This window comes from Leopardus geoffroyi, chromosome D1, assembly GCF_018350155.1.
Source record: "Leopardus geoffroyi isolate Oge1 chromosome D1, O.geoffroyi_Oge1_pat1.0, whole genome shotgun sequence".
Classification (NCBI taxonomy): Eukaryota; Metazoa; Chordata; class Mammalia; order Carnivora; family Felidae; genus Leopardus; species Leopardus geoffroyi.
This window is the reverse complement of record NC_059329.1, coordinates 17,042,937-17,060,769: the sequence shown is the minus strand read 5'-3', so window position 1 is coordinate 17,060,769 and position 17,833 is coordinate 17,042,937. Positions and strand designations below refer to the sequence as shown.

Below are 17,833 nucleotides of genomic sequence, written 5' to 3'. Positions count from 1 at the left end.
GAGGGTGATGGTGATGAAGAAGAAGGGGGGTGGGGAAGGGCGAGAGAGAAGGAGAGGAAAGGAAAGAAGGGCAATTTGGGGCATCTGGGCGGCTCACTCAGTTAAACAGCTGACATCAGCTCAGGTCATGATCTTGCAGCTCGTGGGTTCGAGCCCCACATCAGGCTCTCTGCTCTCAATGTAGAGCCTGTTTCAGATCTTCTGTCTCCCTCTCTCTCTGCCCCTCCCCCACTCTCTCTCTCTCTCTCTAAGACGAATAAACATTGAGAGAGAGAGAGAGAGAGAGAGAGAGAGAGAGAGAGAAAGAAAGAAAGAAAGAAAGAAAGAAAGAAAGAAAGAAAGAAAGAAAGAAAGGCAATTCTTGATGCCTTAATTTCTTGTCCAGGATTACCGCGAACCTCTAATACTGCTAAACCTGAAATGAAGGTGAAGATACACACACACACACACACACACACACACACACACACACACATTCTCTCTCTCTCTCTCTCTCTCTCTCTCTCTCTCTCTGGGTGGTGCCTACCATTATAATATGGTGATTAAGCTCAGGCAGAACCAGACTTTCTGGTTTTGAGACCTGGTTTTCCCACTTCTTGGCTATGAGATTTCAGGCAAGTGCCTTAACTACTCTGTGCCTCAGGTTCCTCTTCCATACAATTAGGTGACAACAGACATAACTTCATAGATTTTTATGGAGATTAGGAGAGCCGATATATGTGCAATACTTAGCACAGGGCCTGGCTGATAGCCAGCACTCAGTAAACACTGGCTGTAAATATATTGGGTCGCTGTCTCTTGACACCTTGTCCTGGTCCAGTTTTCCTGCAGTCAGGGGTGGGGGTGGGAAAGGACATTGTCTAGGCTGCCTGGCAGAGTCTCCATCTCAGTACTCCAACTGCCAGAGCAGGGATGGACTGCCTTGGAGAGTAGTGAGCTCCCTGTCACTGGGAGCAATCAAGCAGAATACAGATGAGCACTCGGCATAGTTGGGGCAGAATGGGGCAGGGGGTGGAGCAGAGAGTGAGCTCTTCCAAAGTCCCTTCAAACCCAGGTAGACTGTGAATATGTGAAAAAAAACCCACATCTCTAGGCACCCGTGTGGGCACAGCCTCGCCAACAAATGGGGGCACACATACAAGGGCACAGCCTCCACATCAGCTTTGAGGACTAGGAAGGAGTGTTTCAAAGCAGGCAAGCCAGCACCCCCAGCCAGCCCCTCCCCCAGCATCCAGCCAATTCCTGTGTGCACACAGGTATCCAGGTGGCAAGCAGAAGCTTTGAGGGAGGCACCAAGTGGGATTTCAAGGAGCCTGTTTCCTGCCACTCCCAGTTCTGTATTTCCAGGCACCAACTGCCAGCATCCCCTCCTCCCCATCTCCACTGCACCCAGCTCTAAGACAGGATGGGGGCAGGGACCAGGAGCCTCGCAAGGTAGGGAACCTGGGACAGCCCTGGCCTCTAAAGGGTCAAGGTGCCCAGAATTCGGAGGCGGTTTCCTTTTCACAGACGTTGATAAAGCAGGAGTTTGTAGAAGGGTCAGAAGTCTTGCCTCACGCCAAGGCTCAAACGTAGTTCCACCCTCGAGGAGTAGGATAAGAAGAGAGACTCAGGGAATCCTTGCTCCAGAACTATTCCTGCCCCTGCCCTCTCCGGTCTCCCACCACGCCTGGCACATCCCCCGTCCCCCCCCCCCCCCCCGCCCCCAACACTTCCTCTGGGTGCTGCGTGCCCTCTATTAGCCATTCTACAGAGAGGACCGAGTGCTGATAAACCAGAGCGGCAGCATGGTCAAACCTTCCTATCAGCCCGGGATGCATTACTGCATGTTATTTGTCTTTGCAGCAGCAGAGACAGCGGTTCCTGGTTCCTAACAATACTGGCTTCGCCTGGTATTAAAAAGGCCCCCTAAGTGCCCCGAACATCTTTGCTGGGAGAGGAGACCACACCTGGGGTGGGGGGGGGGGGTGATGGGGAGGATGGGGAGCTAGGCCAGCCTCTGGGGATGAACCATTCGCTGCGGATTCGTCCAGAGGTGGATCGTGGGTGCAGAAATGAGGCGCGACGAGGGGGGGGGGGGTGGTGGGGGGGGTGGGGAAGGACCGCAGAGGGCAGAGAAGGAGAAGTGGGCGAGGCGCAGAGCTCTCCCCAGGCCCTGACGTCCAGCCCCATGCCGCCGCGGCCCCCACCCCCGCCCCCAGCAAGAGTGCTGGGCGCTGCAGGAGGCAGGGCGTGTGTGTGTGTGTGTGTGTGTGTGTGTGTGTGTCCGCGCGCGCGTCCCCTCCAGCTTTTCTACCACAACCCGGCTACTCTTCCCAATCAATGGCCTCTTTGTGGCTGCGGAAAGACGGGAACGACGACGCGAAGTGCGGGGGGAGGGGTGGAAGGCCGTCCTGAGGACGGCAGGACGCGCAGGACCCCAACTGCTGCCGTCGGGGCCAGGGCTCCCCGGAACCTGGGACGAGCGCGCTTCCCCGGAGGGCCTGCACTCTCTGGACGTAGAGAAAGGAGTCTAGCGGGGCGGTGGCCCTGGCCTCCCTACTCTGCGCTGGGGGGCGGTCGCTCACCCGCAGGCCCGGGAAGACCCGGACGCGCTCTCCCCCGGCCCCGCGCCCGCTAGGTGGCGCTGGGCAGTCGTGCGCCTCCGACCCGCGTCGGAGGCAGCCCCAGCAGCCTCGGAGGCGCCAGGCGGCGTGGGGCACCTGGAAGGGGGCTGGAGTGGCAGGTATCGAGGCAGGGACCCGCAGGGGTGGGGGAGGGGGATAGGAGCAGCATCCTTCCTCCGTTGAGACGTGTCTGTGGGATTTCTGCCGCACTCAGTTGCCTGTCCTCTTGAATCTTAAAGGTCTAAACACCCCAGTCCTGGGAAGCTCACACAGCCTCAGCGACAAGAGATACCCACGGGAAAAGTTATTACAAAGGCCAAGTGAGAAGTACAGCCAGTGCTTTCCGTCTAGAAACAACCACAAAATAAGGCACCACAGACCTCTGAGAGGGTTATCTTGACATTCTGCTACAAACCAATGGGACGGATGAGAGTCGCCCATTCCTTCTGGTGCCAGGCACCAACCGAGGCTCTGAGCATTCACTTGTGACCAGGTGACAATCCCTGCCCTCAGAGAGTTTGTGGACTAGTGAGGGAGAAAGACATCAGGGAGATAACTAAACAAATAATTAACTAACTGCAGCTGTTGTTAAGTACACAGGTATATAAAGATTTAGGGTGTAATGTTCCAGTCACCCCGGGTCACCTGACCAGTCCTAACCAGGGTCAGAGGTGGGGAAGTTGTCCTATGGAAGACACGAGCCCCCTTCCCCTTGGTCCAAAGTAGACTTAAGAAAAAGTTGCCTAACATCCGAAGCAAACTCAGGGCTGGGGTGTCTCTTGTCCTCACTTCTCAATCTTCACTCTGTGGAGTGTAGGTCAAGCCCACTTTACAGAGGAAGAGATTGAGCTTGGGGAAGTTAAGGGACTAGCCCGGGGTGCCAAGAGCCAGCCTGTGGCAGAGCTGGGCTTCGAACCCACAACTGCCTGGGTCCAAATCCCACACCTCTTCTATAAAGCACTGCCTCTGGGACCCTGTCTGGATGCCCTGCTGGAAGCCGAGGCAGGGAACACAGAAGGGGAGCGAGAGAACGAGAAAGGGACAGGGCAGGCTAAAAAGTCACCAGATTGCCGCCCCCTCCCCCCCATCACCACCTCCCATTCTTCACAGCCAGCCCTTTCTCAGCATCTCCTGGCCAAACCTCCACCCGCTTAACATTCCGCTCAGTTTCCACTCCGCTCCGACTCCCAATGTTTATCAACACATGCTGTAATGTAATCAGCTCCTGGGAAAATACACACCAGGTAACGGATGCTGACAAGAGTGTCAAACAGATGTCCCCTCCCTGCCCCTCCCTCCCTCCCTCCCAGCCAGAGCCGGCACACCCAGGAGGCTGGGGGAACGCCTTTTGCCACACCACCCCTCCAGTTCTGGCCGCGGAGGCCCTCCCCGGGAGACTGACACCATGGAGCCCAGCGGCGCACCAGGCACTGTGCAGGGGGCTTTATACACCTCATCTCATCTGGCCCTCACCACAGCAGTGTAAGGGTGGTCTTCATATCCCCATTTTGCAGACGCAGAAACTGAGGCACCAGTGATGATGAAACTAGAGTGAAGCAGCAGCGGCAGAAGCAAAGAAGGATGATCACACTGGTTGTCCTTTTACCATCAGGCCACCTCCCCACAGAGCCCAGGCCTTTGAAGAAAACTGTCTTTGTCACCTTTCCGAGTAATTGGATCTCAAGCCTAAGGGTCTGGCCCCCGTGGCTGTGGCAGGCCAGGTGTAAGGGGACTGGCAGCCTGTTCCGCACTTCCGCCCCAGCCAATAGAAGGCATGGTGCTGGATGCCCTGAAGGCTCAGGACTGAGCAAAAGAGGGAGGCTTCTGCTGTGGCGTGGGGGAGAGGGGCTCTGGGGGAGGGAGAGACCTTTTATTGTCCTTTTGTCCCCTTCTCCAAGAACCAGAGCTCAAGGACCCCCGAGGCCAGCCCAGACAGAGGGGAGAGGAAGTGCACAGAGTAGGGGAGCGCCCAGATGGGACAGGCTCCGCCCACCCCAGGACCTCCGTGCCCTCCCCAGGATCAGCTGTCTGAGGCCACCGTCCTCGAGGAGCTCCGGTATTTGCTTTTCCCTCCAACGCAGTCAATTGCTCCTTTCATCTGACTGGAGTTGTAAATGAGACTTTATGGGATTCCTAATGATGGCGGTTTCCCTTTATCAGCCTCCAATTCCCACTTCTCAGCCAGGGTTGACTCGGGGGAAATGTTTTGACCAGGAATCCAGAATCCAGCAGCAAGCCAGTGCCCCGCTTGCTGCTTTCCACAGGGCGAGCTGGAAGTTGTCAAACAGGCCTGGGCCCCCCCCCCCCCCCCCCCCCCCCCGTGGAAGCTCGCTGCGGAGAAGCCAGATCTGGGTTCCAGGCCGCCTCCCAGATGGTGTATTTCACCTCTCCTGGCTCCTGCTTCTTCAACCATAAACCTGGGGTAATAAAGCCTGCTCCACCCACCCGCCTCACCAGGCCACTGTGAGAATCAAATGAGATTATAGGCTTGAAAACCCTTTGAAAAATATAAAGCAATCACCCAAGCCGGTTTTGCTATTATTATTATTGCTGTTGTGATTTTGTGTAGGTGCGGCTGGGAGAGCAAATGATAGCAACCTGTACATCTTTGAGAGCAAAGCCTGTTTTTGCACACGGGAGTGTATGTACCTGTGTTGTGGAAGGATGGAGTTCTAGTGTTTGCACCTGCCTTTTTTTTTTTTTTAATGTTTATTTATTTTTGAAGGAGAGAGACAGAGCATGAGTGGGAGAGGGGCAGAGAGAGAGAGGGAGACACAGAATCTGAAGGGGCCCTAGGCTCTGAGCTGTCAACACAGAGCCAGATGCAGGGGCTCCAACTCACGAACTGCGAGATCATGACCTGAGCCGAAGTGGGACGCTTAACCGACTGGGCCACCCAGGCGCCCCTGCACCTGCATTTAAAGGAGCGTATGGGGCAGGGACGCCTGGGTGGCTCAGTCGGTTAAGCGTCTGACTCTTGGTTTCGGCTCAGGTCATGATCTTGCGGTTTGTGGGTTCGAGCCCCGCATCTGCCTGCTTGGGATTCTCTCTCACCCCTCCCCTGCTCACCATGCTCTGTCTCTCTCTCAAATTAAATAAATAAACTTTAAGAACATTTTTAAAAAAATACAGGAATGTATGGGGCAAGGTATGGGTGTCTATGAGAATATGGGGACATGTGCACACATTCCAGTATCTTCATAGAATACCACGTTGATACATAATAACATAATAATCTTGAGTGCTGGGCATTGTGCTAAGCACTTGATACAGGGGTGTGCGTCCGCATAGGTGTGCAGAGCATTTGCAACATACGCGTGTCAGTGTTGGAGGAATGCAATGGAACGTGTGACTATTCGTGTCATACCGGCAGTGGGGAATCCTTCCGTGTGCTTGCCCGGGGGTCAGTGATGGTGTGGGCCTAAATGTCAGTGAATCTGAGTGTATGTGCGCATGCACGTGTCTGCACGCGCGTGCACACGGGTGCACACCCACCTCCCTGTTCCCGGACGGATTGGTGTAATTGTTCGTTATTTATCAGCTGCCTGGGCTACGTGAGCCCCCTGCTTGCCCTGAGCTCGCTGCCACGCAGCCATCAAGCCCACACACACATTGTGGTGACAGCAGCCTGCTTGGGAGGGGGGCGCCACTCTGCTCTCTGGAGCCACGCTCTGTGCCAGGCAGCAGGGCCCCTGCCGGGGAACGGCACAGATTGACGACACCAGACTTGGAGCCGCAGGAGTGCTCAGCAGATGGGTCGGGCTCAGGGGCCCTGGGAGCAGGACAGACAGAGCTGGCACCTTTAGGTCCAGACGACCTGGCTCTAACAAGCTGAACCCAGGGCCCGGCCCGAGACTACCACCTTAGCCTAATACCGGTCGTGGCTGCCCAGTGGCCAGGAGTGAAACATCCTTGCTCTGCTGCACCCCCACCGTGGCTCATCGCTGCTCCCTCAGGCAGCGCACAAGGCCCACACCTGGCACATACCTCCCAGCCCCTTCTCCCCCCACCCCTCCTTGCACCGCACCAGGCAGACTGGACTACTCGCGGTCCTAAGATGCGCTGGGACCCGGGGGTCTTTTCGCTGCCTTTCCCCTGTCTGATTTCTCCATGCAACATCCCTGACTGGCCAGTCCTGGCTCCCACGTGGTTCAGCTCACCTCCACAGGAATGCTTCCCTCGCCCTTTCTGACCCCCCGGATTAGGGAAGAGTCCCCACACCCCCAACATTCCTGTAGGCCCCTAGATTCCCCTAGTATCCCGCTTCCTTATTCGCCCTCTCTTCTCCCATCGACTCGGGCCCCCGGAAGGGGCAGAGCATGCCTTAGTGGTTCACGGCTTTATTCCAACGCTTAGCGTGGTACCCGGTCATAGGTGGTCTATAAATACTTGTCAACGAATCGCTGCTAAAGCCTTTTGTGAGAGAGTGGCTCCCTTGAGTTCTCCACGTTACATCACAGCGTGCATCTGTACGGCTTTGGGTGTCTCAGATCTCCGGGCTGAGGAGAACTGCGCCCTCTCCCCAGTCCCTCTCCTTCATCCCATCTTAACGGCAATAATCCCCATCCCCGACTTCTACAAATGGAAGTCAACGACACGATCTTACGAATGGGCAAACTGAGACGCAGAGAGGTAAAGGGCTCGTGAACAGGATGACCATCCCCCGGTTTGCCCAGAACTTTCCCCGTGGTAGCACTGAGAGCCCCATGTCCTGGGAAACCCCTTCGGTCCCAGGAAAACTGGGACAGTTTGTCCCCCTTCTTGTCCACGGTCCTCAAGTGGCAGATCCAGGACGCAAACCTGGGACTCCTGACTCTGAATCATACACACACCCCTCCCTGCTCAGCTGCCTCCCAGGCCTCCTCCAAGTTCAGTGACTTCGCGTGGGCATTGTCTTCCCTTCGGATGTCACATCCAGGCCACTTGACACGCTCCTGGAGGAGCTGTGCCCAGAAGCATGTACTCAAGGAATACAGGGCATTAATATTAACCTAAATCAAATATAATTCAGAACCTCATTTCTGGAGGAAAAGCACTGTACCTGATACAGAAGGAAAAAAAAAAAAGTAAATCTAGCATAAAATAACTTTATAATGATGTTAAAGTAAATTTTAAAATAAAAAAAAAAACACCACTTTACCTGCAAATTGTTTTCATTTCTCCACATGGCCTTCACGTTCTCTCTTTACCGGTGTATCTTTTTTACAAAATTGCAACGCGGGACGTGTGTCGTGCTTCTTTTTAGCTCACGCGATAGAAATCTGGTTTCGATTTTCCTCATTCTGGACCCTCCGTGTCATTAACATCCCTCATTAGCCCGGATACCAGGGAGCCTGGGCTCAGGGCTGTCCCCTTCCTGAAGGACTCCTTCCTAACGCAGGGCCCAGCTGGACTTCTGAGGGGCTGCCGCGTAAACGCTGTCCTGTGCATGTGTGCAGCAAGCAGGACAGAGGGAGACAGCTTCTGCCGGATCCTGAAGAGGTCTGAGGCCCAAAGAGGTCAAGAGCCACACTCCACAGTGCTCCGGAGAAGAACAAACAGCCTCATCCCCCGGCTCCCAAGGCGAATGTCCACCACGCGCTTTCTCTACGAGGCTTGGGTTGACCCAGGATCTCTGTTCCTCCCTTAAGATCAAGTCCACTTCTTGACTTCCACATGGCTCTCAAAAAAATAAAAAATAAAAAAATCTGGTTCCTCTAGACAAGTAGTACATCCTGATCATTATCCTGACCACAACCCCCACTCGCCCCCGATCTGAAGGCACGAGCGAAGAAAAGGGAGTGTGGGTGGGAGGCCGAGGGTCTTCGTCCTCGCTCTCCTCCCTCTGGCCTTCCCCATCAGGTATGCTGCAGGTGGAAACCTTCTCAGCCCCTTCCCATGTCTTGGTCGAAGCTCCCTGGCCCATCCAGGTCCTCAGCAGAAGCTTCTTCTTCGTACCACTGTTGAGTTTTAGGTATTCCCAAATCAGAAATGGTGCCTCCACTCACATCTAGAATCCTTTGAGGTCTCTCTCTCTCTCTCTCTCTCTTTCTCTCTCAAAATAAATAGAATCCCCTAGGACTTTGGACATGGTGATTCACAGGAATGCACTGAGGGCCTTCTAACCAGAGCCAGGGTGTAGACCAATTTGCCTTCTGGGCCCTTTCCTTCTGGAGAATTGGGTGGTTCGAGGTGAAACTGGGGCCTTCTATCATCACTCAGAGCTCTCGCTCCCAAAGGCGTGGAGATCCCTGGGACAGCATGGCCCACAAGGGAGAGGCTGGCTGGCTGTCAGCCATCTTGGTACGGCTCTGACCTGGTCGTCATTGTACCTGGGGCAGAGCTGTGTTCAGCTGATCCGTCGTCCCCAAGAGCAATGGCAGCCGTGGCAATAGGGAGGCTCTGCAACGATCTCTGTAAGAATAACAATAATTAAACGTTTCTAAGCACTGTGGGATACACAGGCACCATCATAATCACCACAGCTACCAAGGTGGTGATAACAGTAATTAGGTGCTGTGGTTTCCCACTGCCTGGGGTGAGGTTGGCCTGTCAGGTTAGGGAAGGGGGCACCCACACCAGTGGGTCCTCTCTGGGGCTGGCTAGGGCTTAGCCATACTTCCTCTACGGGGTTCCCCTCCTCCTCTCCTCTCCCCTTGCCCTCAGCCTCCATTGACCCTAGACCCGGGACCAGGGTCACAGGAAAGGGTGACCCCCATTCGGCATACCATTCTAATATATGTTCAAGCTTATCTTCTGCCAACAGATTTTGGGGTATTGGGGAATCTTGGGGACTTCTTAAGAGGGCTCCCCTCACATCAAAGTGAGCTTTATTAGCCAATTACTAAATGACACAGAGGGGCCTGGAAAATGGCCGGGAGGGGAAGTCATTATTGTGTTGACTTTGGGTCTTTTCCAAGCCCAACAGCTGCCTCTATGAAAGAGCCTGTGGAGGCTGAGGGGGGGCGGGGGACCTTGGGACAGTTTCCTGGTGATGGCACCTTCCTCGGAGCTGATCTCTGTGTGATCACTGGCCCCAGACACGGGGTTGGTGAGACAGGTGAATTCACGTGCCTGTCCTTTGAGTGTTATTCCTGCGGCCATCAGTCTCAGAGCCAGGAGAGAACATGGAATTCATATGGGCCACTCTCCACCCCGGGGCAAGGATCCCGCATACAGCAAGGGGGACCTGAGGCCTGAGTGGGAAAAGAGACAGGGAATTTATTCCATTTTCAGTTCCCTAAACAGTCTTCCCAGACGAAACCAAAATCTACTTCCCCCCCACATGTGCCCACTGGTCCTGATTCTTCTCTACGAAGGCACGCAGACCACGCTTGTTCCTTTTCCCTTCGGGTTTTGGAAGATCGCTAACCACACCTCCCTTCCCCCTCCTCTGGCCCTTCTCCTTTGTGAGGTCTGAAGCCACCTCTCTCGTCTCTGGGCAGGTAACTCCAGCTCCTACCCCACTGCAACGACCTTATCATCCACTTCCCCGATCGCCACCCCAAAACTTCCGTCTTCACTGCGCTCTTCACACTCCCTCCAGGCTCAGAAGAAGAGAAGTCCCTTCTTTTCTAAGGCTGATCCCTCCTCCACCCAGGTGCCACCACCCGTGCCTCGTCCAGGGCCCACTCCATGAAGTGCACCCTTTTTCACACCTTACACCTGTTTCCCTGTTCACTAGCTCTCTTCTCACTGCCTGCAAGTGGCTCAGAGTAGCTTCTGATTTCCCAACAAAGAGGGGAACATAAGCCCCCTGGCCTCTGTCGCGCCAAGTCTCTCCAAGCTTCTGAGCCATTTCGCTCATTCCGACCACTACCAAACTTCTCGGGAGCGGGGTGGACGCCTGCTGCCTCTGCTGGCTCACCTTCCATTTGCTTCTGCCCCGACTCTGCCATCACCATGACTCCCACGGGCCACTGGTGTTTCTGCCCCTGTTTCCAAAGACCCCCCTTCTGATCCCTACCTGCTTTCTGCAACATCAGACACTACTGGCCACCTCCTCCTCCAATAAATTCTCTCCTCGCTTGGCTTCCATGACAACCCTATCTCCACACTCCCCTCCTCCCTCACTGACCAGTCCGCCTCTGACCATCATGCCCGTGATATTGCCAGATTCATCTCCTGAACCACAGTCCCGGCAGCCCCCAATAAGTGCTTCTCTGCTCAGAGACCTTCCATGGCTCACTGCTGCCTGCAGAAAAAATAAATCAAGGAGTTCTAAAATAATGCGACTACAGTTAACCCTTGGAAAAAATACGTGTTTGAACTACACGGGTCCACTTACACGTGGCTTTTTTTTTTTTTTTTTTTTTTTTTTTTTTTTTTGCAGTAAATACAGTCCAGTGCTACAAATGTATTTCCTCTTCCTTACGATTTTTTTCTTTTTCTTTTTTTCTTTTTGAGAGAGAGAGAGACAGAGCGTGAGCAGGGGAGGGGCAGAGAGAGAGGGAGACACAGAATCCGAAGCAGGCTGCAGGCTCCGAGCTGTCAGCACAGATCCCAATGCGGGGCTCAAACCCACGAACCGTGAGATCGTGACCTGAGCCAACCGACTGACGCTTAACTGACAGAGCCACCCAGGCGCCCCATGATTTTCTTAATAACGCTTTCATTCCCCTAGTTCACTTTATCGTAAGAATACAGTATATAATATGTAGAATATACAAAATGTGTTAATCGACTGCTGATGTTATTAATAAGCCTTCCGGTCTTAGCAGTAGGCTGTTAGTAGTTAAGTTTGAGAGAAGTCAAAAGTCATATGCAGATTTTCAACTGTGCGGGAAGCTGGTGCCCCTAACCTCTGCGTTGTTCAAGAGTCAACCGTCTATGTGATACAGAATACATAATGCAACAATATGTCGGGTTGGGGGGGTCAAACGTTTTAAGCAGCAGAATCCATTAGGAAGAAACTTCCTTAAAAAGCCCCATGTTTAAAGAGTGTAAAACAAGGGGCTCTTTAAACATGGCTCCTAATTGAAGCAGGAAGTGGGGAACCCAGGAAAATGTAGGGCTTTCAAAGCGCAATTGGAAAACCACTGAACAAATTCTATTCCTCAGGCTGCAGAGAAGACAACTGAAGCCCAGAAAGGAGAAGCAACTGCTAGCAAGTGGCACAGGGTGTGAGTTAGTCAAGCAACACATTTTCGCTGAGTGCGGACCAAGTGGCAGGCACATTCCAGATGCTAGGAATAGAGCAGAGGAGACCCACAAGGTCTGCCCTGGAGAGGCTGAGAGACCAGTGGGGAAAGAATCACGTATTATAGACACTTGCTGAAGGGTTACAAGCATGCAAGGGAGCTGTGAGAACATATAGAAGGGGACTCGCCTGGTCTAAAGGGTAGAGTGGACCATTCTGGGGAAACGACACATGTAAACTGAGCCATAAGAAATAAGTGGCTGGCCGAAAGGAAGACGAAGAGCATTGGTGCAGATGAGTAAAGGCCAAGGAGGCGAACTAGATGGCCTCAAGAAACTTCAGGAAAGCCCAGTGGCTCCTACTCAAAGCCCTGGAACTGGGTAAGACCGGGCGGAGGAAACATGCAGCCCCACAGGCCTTGAAGAGAATTTGACACAGGCCTCCGAGGCTGGCAGGCCAAGGAAGGGGTCTCTCGTATGGGGTCCTGCTCATTTGCATTAGAACACAACCCATTGCTAAATGCAATGTAGTATTGGGGCGCCTGGGTGGCTCAGTCGGTTAAGCATCTGACTTTGGCTCAGGTCATGATCTCACGTTTCAAGCCCCACGTGGGTCTCTGCCCTGACGGTGTGGAACTGGCTTGGGATTCTCTCTCTCTCTCTCTCTCTCTCTCTCTCTCTCTCTCTCTCTCCCCCTCCCTCTCTCTCTGCCCCTCCCCACTTGCTCTCTCTCCAAATAAATAAACCTAAAAAACAAAAAGAAAAACTAAATGCAGTGTAGAATTGTGGATTGGAGCCTGGCACACCGAGCAGACATTAGTAGGAAACTGAGAAATCCAGACAAATTCTGTAGCTAATAGTATTATGCCAATGCTAATTTCCTGGTTTCAACAAATACACCCTGGGCGCATCAGGTATCTACATGAAAGGAAGCTGGATGAAGGACACCTGGAAACTCTGTTCCACCTTTGCCACTCTTCTGTAGGTTCCAAATCACTTGAAAATCAACGTTTTAACAATTCACGTATCCCTCTAGCACCAGGGCAGAGAAGAGCCAAACTGGTGTGGGGAGAGAGATTACGGTGACACTCACGGCTAACACACACTGTTCTTCATGTGTCCCAGACACTGTTCCAAGGACTTCATGTTGTCCAACCCGTCTGATCCTCACAACAAGTCCGGGAAGTAGGTGCTAGTCTTTCCCCCTCATTTTACAGGGGAGGAACCCGGGCCCAGAGAGGTGAAGTCACTTGCCCAAGGGCACACAGCTACTGCATGGCAGGGCAGGGGTTTAAGGATTCAAATCCAGGCAGTCTAACTCCAGAGTCCCATGTGCTGGACCATTTTACTCCCTCCCCTCGGGGTGCACTGTCTGTACTGCTGATGAGCACGAGGAGAGTGTGCTAACAGTAGAAATGGAGCAAAGTCACTTAGACTTAAGATAATGCTGGAGGTAGAACGAACAGTGTTTGCTTTTGGATTAGAATATGCTGGTTGAAGACAAAGCAGCAGCAGTGGATGACTCCTGGGCTTCCAGCTTAAGAGGAGGGACCAGAGTCTAGCCTCCTACCACGTGGTCCTGTGCTCCTTCCTGCCACCGAAGGAGCCCTTTCAGACCTTTTGAAATCTGGCTGCAATTTTCTGTCCCTTTCTCTTACACATCCCCAGAGTGCAAAAAAAAAAAAAAAGAAAGAAAGAAAGAAAAGAAAAGAAAAACATAAAAAGCAAAACAACAAAAAACAAACAAACAAAAAAAAACCCAAACAAACAAACAAAAACTGCACTGCCGGTCGTTCCCCCACAGGGTCCCAACCTCTCCCACCTTGTACACCTCTCCCAGCTTGTACGAGCTGTTCCCTCCACCAAAGTTCTCTCCTCGGTCCCCCTTGGTCCAAATCTGATCCACCTTTCGGAGCCTCAAACAAAGGACACCTCTTCCAGAAGCCTTCCCTGTTCTCCACAATGAGAAGCACTCACTCCTCCCTCTAGGTGGCTGTGTTTGGGGGGCGGTCTTCGGCCGTGACCAGCTTCCATGCTATAATATACTTATTTGAGTTAAGGCCTTGGCTGTGCACTTTCGTCCCGTCAGTCCCTAGCACAGTAGACACTCAAAAAGACATCTGTTTACTCTCTGAGTAAACAATCTCTATCTTATTTTCCTCTGTGCCTCCCCTGGCTCTCTTATCTGTCCCCTGTAACCCAGTACACACACACACACACACACACACACACACACACACACACAACACACACACACACACACACACACACACACACACAAGGCACCTATTTGGTGCTTTGCATATTTCAGGGTCTGTTTAAACCCTGAATGAATGACCATACTATCTCATTTACTTGTCTTCTTCTTTTCCACCCAACCCCATCCCCAGACAGCCATGCTAACCCCCAGACACACCCTCTCTGGAAGCTCATTTAAGAGCAGATCAGAGAGGCTTTAGCCAAGAATGAAGAGGCAGGAGAACATGCACAGGGCACTGGTGGGTACTGGTGCATCTGGAATGACCCTCTCAAACCCATCCATTCATCTCCTACAATACGCCAGGCAGAGTCTCAGACCACAGCAATGAACCAACTGAGCCCTGGCCCTTAAAGTACTTCCGGGCCAGAGAGGAGGTAGCTACCATCGGACTGGGCTACCACCTCCTGGTGGTCCCCCAGACATTCACAGACCCACAGGCCTTCCCCAAGTCTTAGGCTCAGGCTACAACCAGTTCGTGGGTCCTACTCCCCCAATTATTGCTGGTCTTCGTGCCTTTCCTTACACGGACCTCCCCCAACCTTAAATCCAGTCTCCTCAATGCCTCCCCACTCCAGTACATGTCTACCAGATGACTCACCAGCCCCTGTGTCGCTGCTCCCCAGAAGCCTTTCCTGATCCCCATCCCACCCCAGGCGGAACTCAGCACCTTCTCCAAAACCCACCAAATCCTGGTGTGCACCCCTGGGACACACTACACACGTTAAATACTTATTTAAATACAATATCTGTTTCTATATCTGTCTTCTCCCTTTGCCCACCCCCCCCCCAACTAGATGTGCCTTTAGGGCAATGACAAGGTCTCTATATCCCCAAGCCTGGCACACTGCTTGGCACAAAGACAGCTTGATTACATTTGTTAAATGTAGAAGATATACACACGAGGGCACAAACGTCCACGTGAGTGCCAAACTAGACCACTTCGGCAGGAAAACAAGAGACACTCCAGGGCCAGATCCCAAAAAGTGAGAAAATGGTGCCCTCCTTGCCCATCCTCCTTCTGTTCCTCCTATACCCAGGAACTGGTATTTACATGTTATCAGAAACCGGTGCTTCCTCTGGCTCCTACCCGCTGGGCAAATGGCAGCAATGGGCAAAGGGAGCATTATCTGGTCGAACATCTGGGGAGAACTTCTGGTGGGAAATCGTCTGTCTGTCTGTCTGTCTGCCTACTCCCAGGGTGGAGGACGAGGGTAGGACGTCCACAGAGAAGGCACAGAGGGCAGGCTTCTGGCTGCCAAGGGCCCTGAAGGTCCAGCCCCCTTGGCAGGAAGCCAGACACACCCCAGTGCGGTGGGTGGTGAACGGGATGGACTGGAGAGTCCCTGCCCTGCCGCGGACACTGACTGGATGGGTCACTTTCGCGGGATGTCTGCAAATCACTGAAAACCAAGGTTCTGGCAAAGAAAGCAGAGCTCAGTCTCGGGAGAGGAGACCCCTGAAAAGCGGCGGAGATTAGAAAAGGCCAGAAACCTCGGTGGCCCCATCTCACCCACGGATGCCCACCACCGACTTCTCTGGCAGCTTCCGGTCGTCCCCGCAGAGCTGCCTCTCCCTTCAGCGTTCAGGAGATGCAGAGGAGAGGTGGGGGGAGCTCTGGCTCTCGGGTTCTAGTCCAAGCTCGTGCCTCTGGGCGAGTCGCCTTCCCTTCCTCTGGGCCTTTGTTTCCGCATCTGTAAAATGGAGCCAAGGCTGGCGTAGAGGGCCTGCAGACGCCCTTTCAGCTGGACTTCGCCAGATCCAGTAGGCTCCATACTGCACGCTCGCTCCTCCACAGCCCCCACCCCCGCCCCGTCTTAACTCCACCCCCACCGAGCGGCTTCTCCCCCCCACGCCGGCCGCTAGGGGTCACTGCCTCCCTTTGTCAGCGAGGAGGAGGGCGGCTAGCCCTCCGGCCCTCGCCCGGGCGGGAAGGCGACCGAAGGGGCACCTCCCGAGCCAGTGGGCCGCGGCCGACCTCACGGCCCTCGCCCGGGACCCGCCTCCGCCGGGGGCCGGAAGGTGCGCGCGGCCGGGCCGGGGCCGGGCGGGCGCGGGCCGCGCGTCGGAGCCAGGAGGGAGTTAACGCTAACCCCTCCCCCTCGGTCTGACATCACGGGCAGAGCGGCTGAGAGGCTGGAGCTCGGCGAGTGAGAGAAAGAGCGAGAGCGGCGAGCGCGGCGCGACTCGGCGCCCGGGCAGCTCCACATTGTTGCGGATCGGCCGGGACCCGGCAGCGCGAGCGGCGGCGGCGCGGGGAGGGGGGGGACGCGCGGCGCACCCGGCTCGCCCTCCGCGCGCGGAGCCGCACCGCCCGAGCAGCCGAGCCGCGCGCCCGCCCGCCCGCCGCCTGGGCCCCGAGCCCACCGCGCCGCCCGCCCGCCGCCTGGGCTCGTCCCGCCGCCCTCGGAGGACGGCCGGCCATGGACGCCTGCAAGTTGGAGCCGAGCGGGAGGGTGTGAGCGCGCCGGGGGCCGGGAGCCCGCGCCGCGCAGCCGGGCAGCCGGGCGCGCCGGGGGTGGGTCCCTCTCCCCAGGCCGGCTCTGCGTGGAAGAAGAGGGCGGGGACCGGCACGGGGAGGAGAGCGGAGGAGGAGAAGGGGGCATGACTCGTGCAACTTGCGGCGGGCATCCACCGAGCCTCTGAGCCGCCGGCGGCCCGGGGCCCGGATTGCGGCCGCGCGGATCCCACCCAGCCCACCCCGCCCCGGCCGACGGCTGCGGCTGACCTGGATCCTCGGAGCGCCCGGCGGCCGGCAGCGATCGGCCTTCGTCTTCCGGGCTGGTTTCTGGAGCGCGGGGAGCGCTCTCCTCGCGGCCCCTCTCGCCGGACCCCCGGACCCCGATGGCTCGGATGGGGCTTGCGGGCGCCGCTGGACGCTGGTGGGGACTCGCTCTCGGCTTGACCGCATTCTTCCTCCCAGGTAAGCGCGTTCCTCCTCTGCCTTCCACTCCCCCCCCCCCCCACCCCCTTCCCCGCCACCATCCAATGCCTTCCCGAGGCTGGGAGCTGGATGGCGGGCACGTCTGGGTTACAGGCAGCAGAAGGAGGCAGAAAAGTTGGGTCACGGCTTAGGTAAGGGGGGTGCGGGTGGCACGGCGGAGAAAGAGAGGATGAGAAGCCTCACAGCCTGCCCTGCAGGGAAGCAGTCGGATGCACGTCTCTGTGTAGCAAGAAAGCACTTTCTCCGCTCTGTTTTTCACAAAAATAATAATATGTAATCGCGTTCTATTTATTTAATAACCAGCTCTCAGCTCGGGAAGCAGTTTGGAAACACTGCATGTTACATAAATGCAAAATAATCGCCGTAATCGCCGTCTCGGGGTATGAGACAACAACAGCCCCAGGGGGAGGGCGTCAGTCTCGGAGCTGGTGGGCTGCGGGTTTGGAGGATGGCAGGGGGGCTTCGTCTCTGTCGCCGGCCCCTTCGCCAGACGGCTCCGCGCGCTCGGGCCCCCTCCCGCCCCACGCAGCCACACGCGGGCGCGGAGAGCCGGCTCCTGCGTCAGAGACAGCTTCTCGCTCACCTGCGGTTCCTATCCCGGTGGGTGAGGCCCGGGCCGCGCGGGCTCGCAACCTCCCCGCCTTGCGCCAGCCGGACTTCGCCTCGGAACTCCGCGCCGGGTTTGGGGGCTCTCCCCGGAGGAAGCGCCGCGGGCTCGGTGCCAGCCAGGTGGCTGCATGACCCACTTTCCCGAGGCTGCCCCGCGTGTCCTTCCTCGAGGCGGCCGGCGGCCGAGGGGTTAACCCGATGCCCGACCCTGGGGTGGCCCGCGGTGGCCCATCTGACGGGTGGGGTGGGGGCGGAGGCTGGGACCGGCCCCGGCGTATTGTGCTGGGGAATGAACTGGAA

General features: G+C 55.5%; 2 protein-coding genes and 1 long non-coding RNA gene across 6 annotated transcripts in view; 1 reads left to right on the top strand and 2 right to left on the bottom strand.

Annotated features, from left to right (window-relative positions):
- LOC123600792 overlaps positions 1-15,799 on the bottom strand; it is a 34,314-nt gene extending 18,515 nt beyond the window's left edge. Inside the window, exons 1-2 of the long non-coding RNA XR_006713801.1 lie at positions 15,494-15,799; positions 7,747-8,999 (exon numbers count right to left, since the gene is read on the bottom strand). This is a non-coding gene — a long non-coding RNA (uncharacterized LOC123600792). The remainder of the gene's footprint in view (positions 1-7,746; positions 9,000-15,493) is intronic.
- An 82-nt stretch (positions 15,800-15,881) lies between these two features.
- The window catches only part of NECTIN1 (nectin cell adhesion molecule 1), a 94,552-nt gene continuing 92,600 nt past the window's right edge, over positions 15,882-17,833 (top strand). The window contains exon 1 of one of the 4 annotated variants that reach the window (XM_045483172.1): positions 15,882-16,903. In XM_045483172.1, the coding sequence (XP_045339128.1) occupies positions 16,825-16,903 (79 nt within the window). In that variant the 5' untranslated portion in view covers positions 15,882-16,824. The remainder of the gene's footprint in view (positions 16,904-17,833) is intronic. The other 3 variants (XM_045483173.1, XM_045483174.1, XM_045483175.1) reach the window with 3 other exon arrangements.
- Positions 15,960-16,586, bottom strand: LOC123602206 (basic proline-rich protein-like). Its single transcript, XM_045486553.1, has one exon. It carries the CDS (start codon positions 16,584-16,586, stop codon positions 15,960-15,962), a length of 627 nt encoding a protein of 208 aa, XP_045342509.1.

What these genes read in the sequence shown, in the direction of transcription:
- LOC123602206 (XM_045486553.1), bottom strand. Translation starts at nt 16,586, where the DNA reads ATGCCCCCTTCTCCTCCTCCGCTCTCCTCCCCGTGCCGGTCCCCGCCC.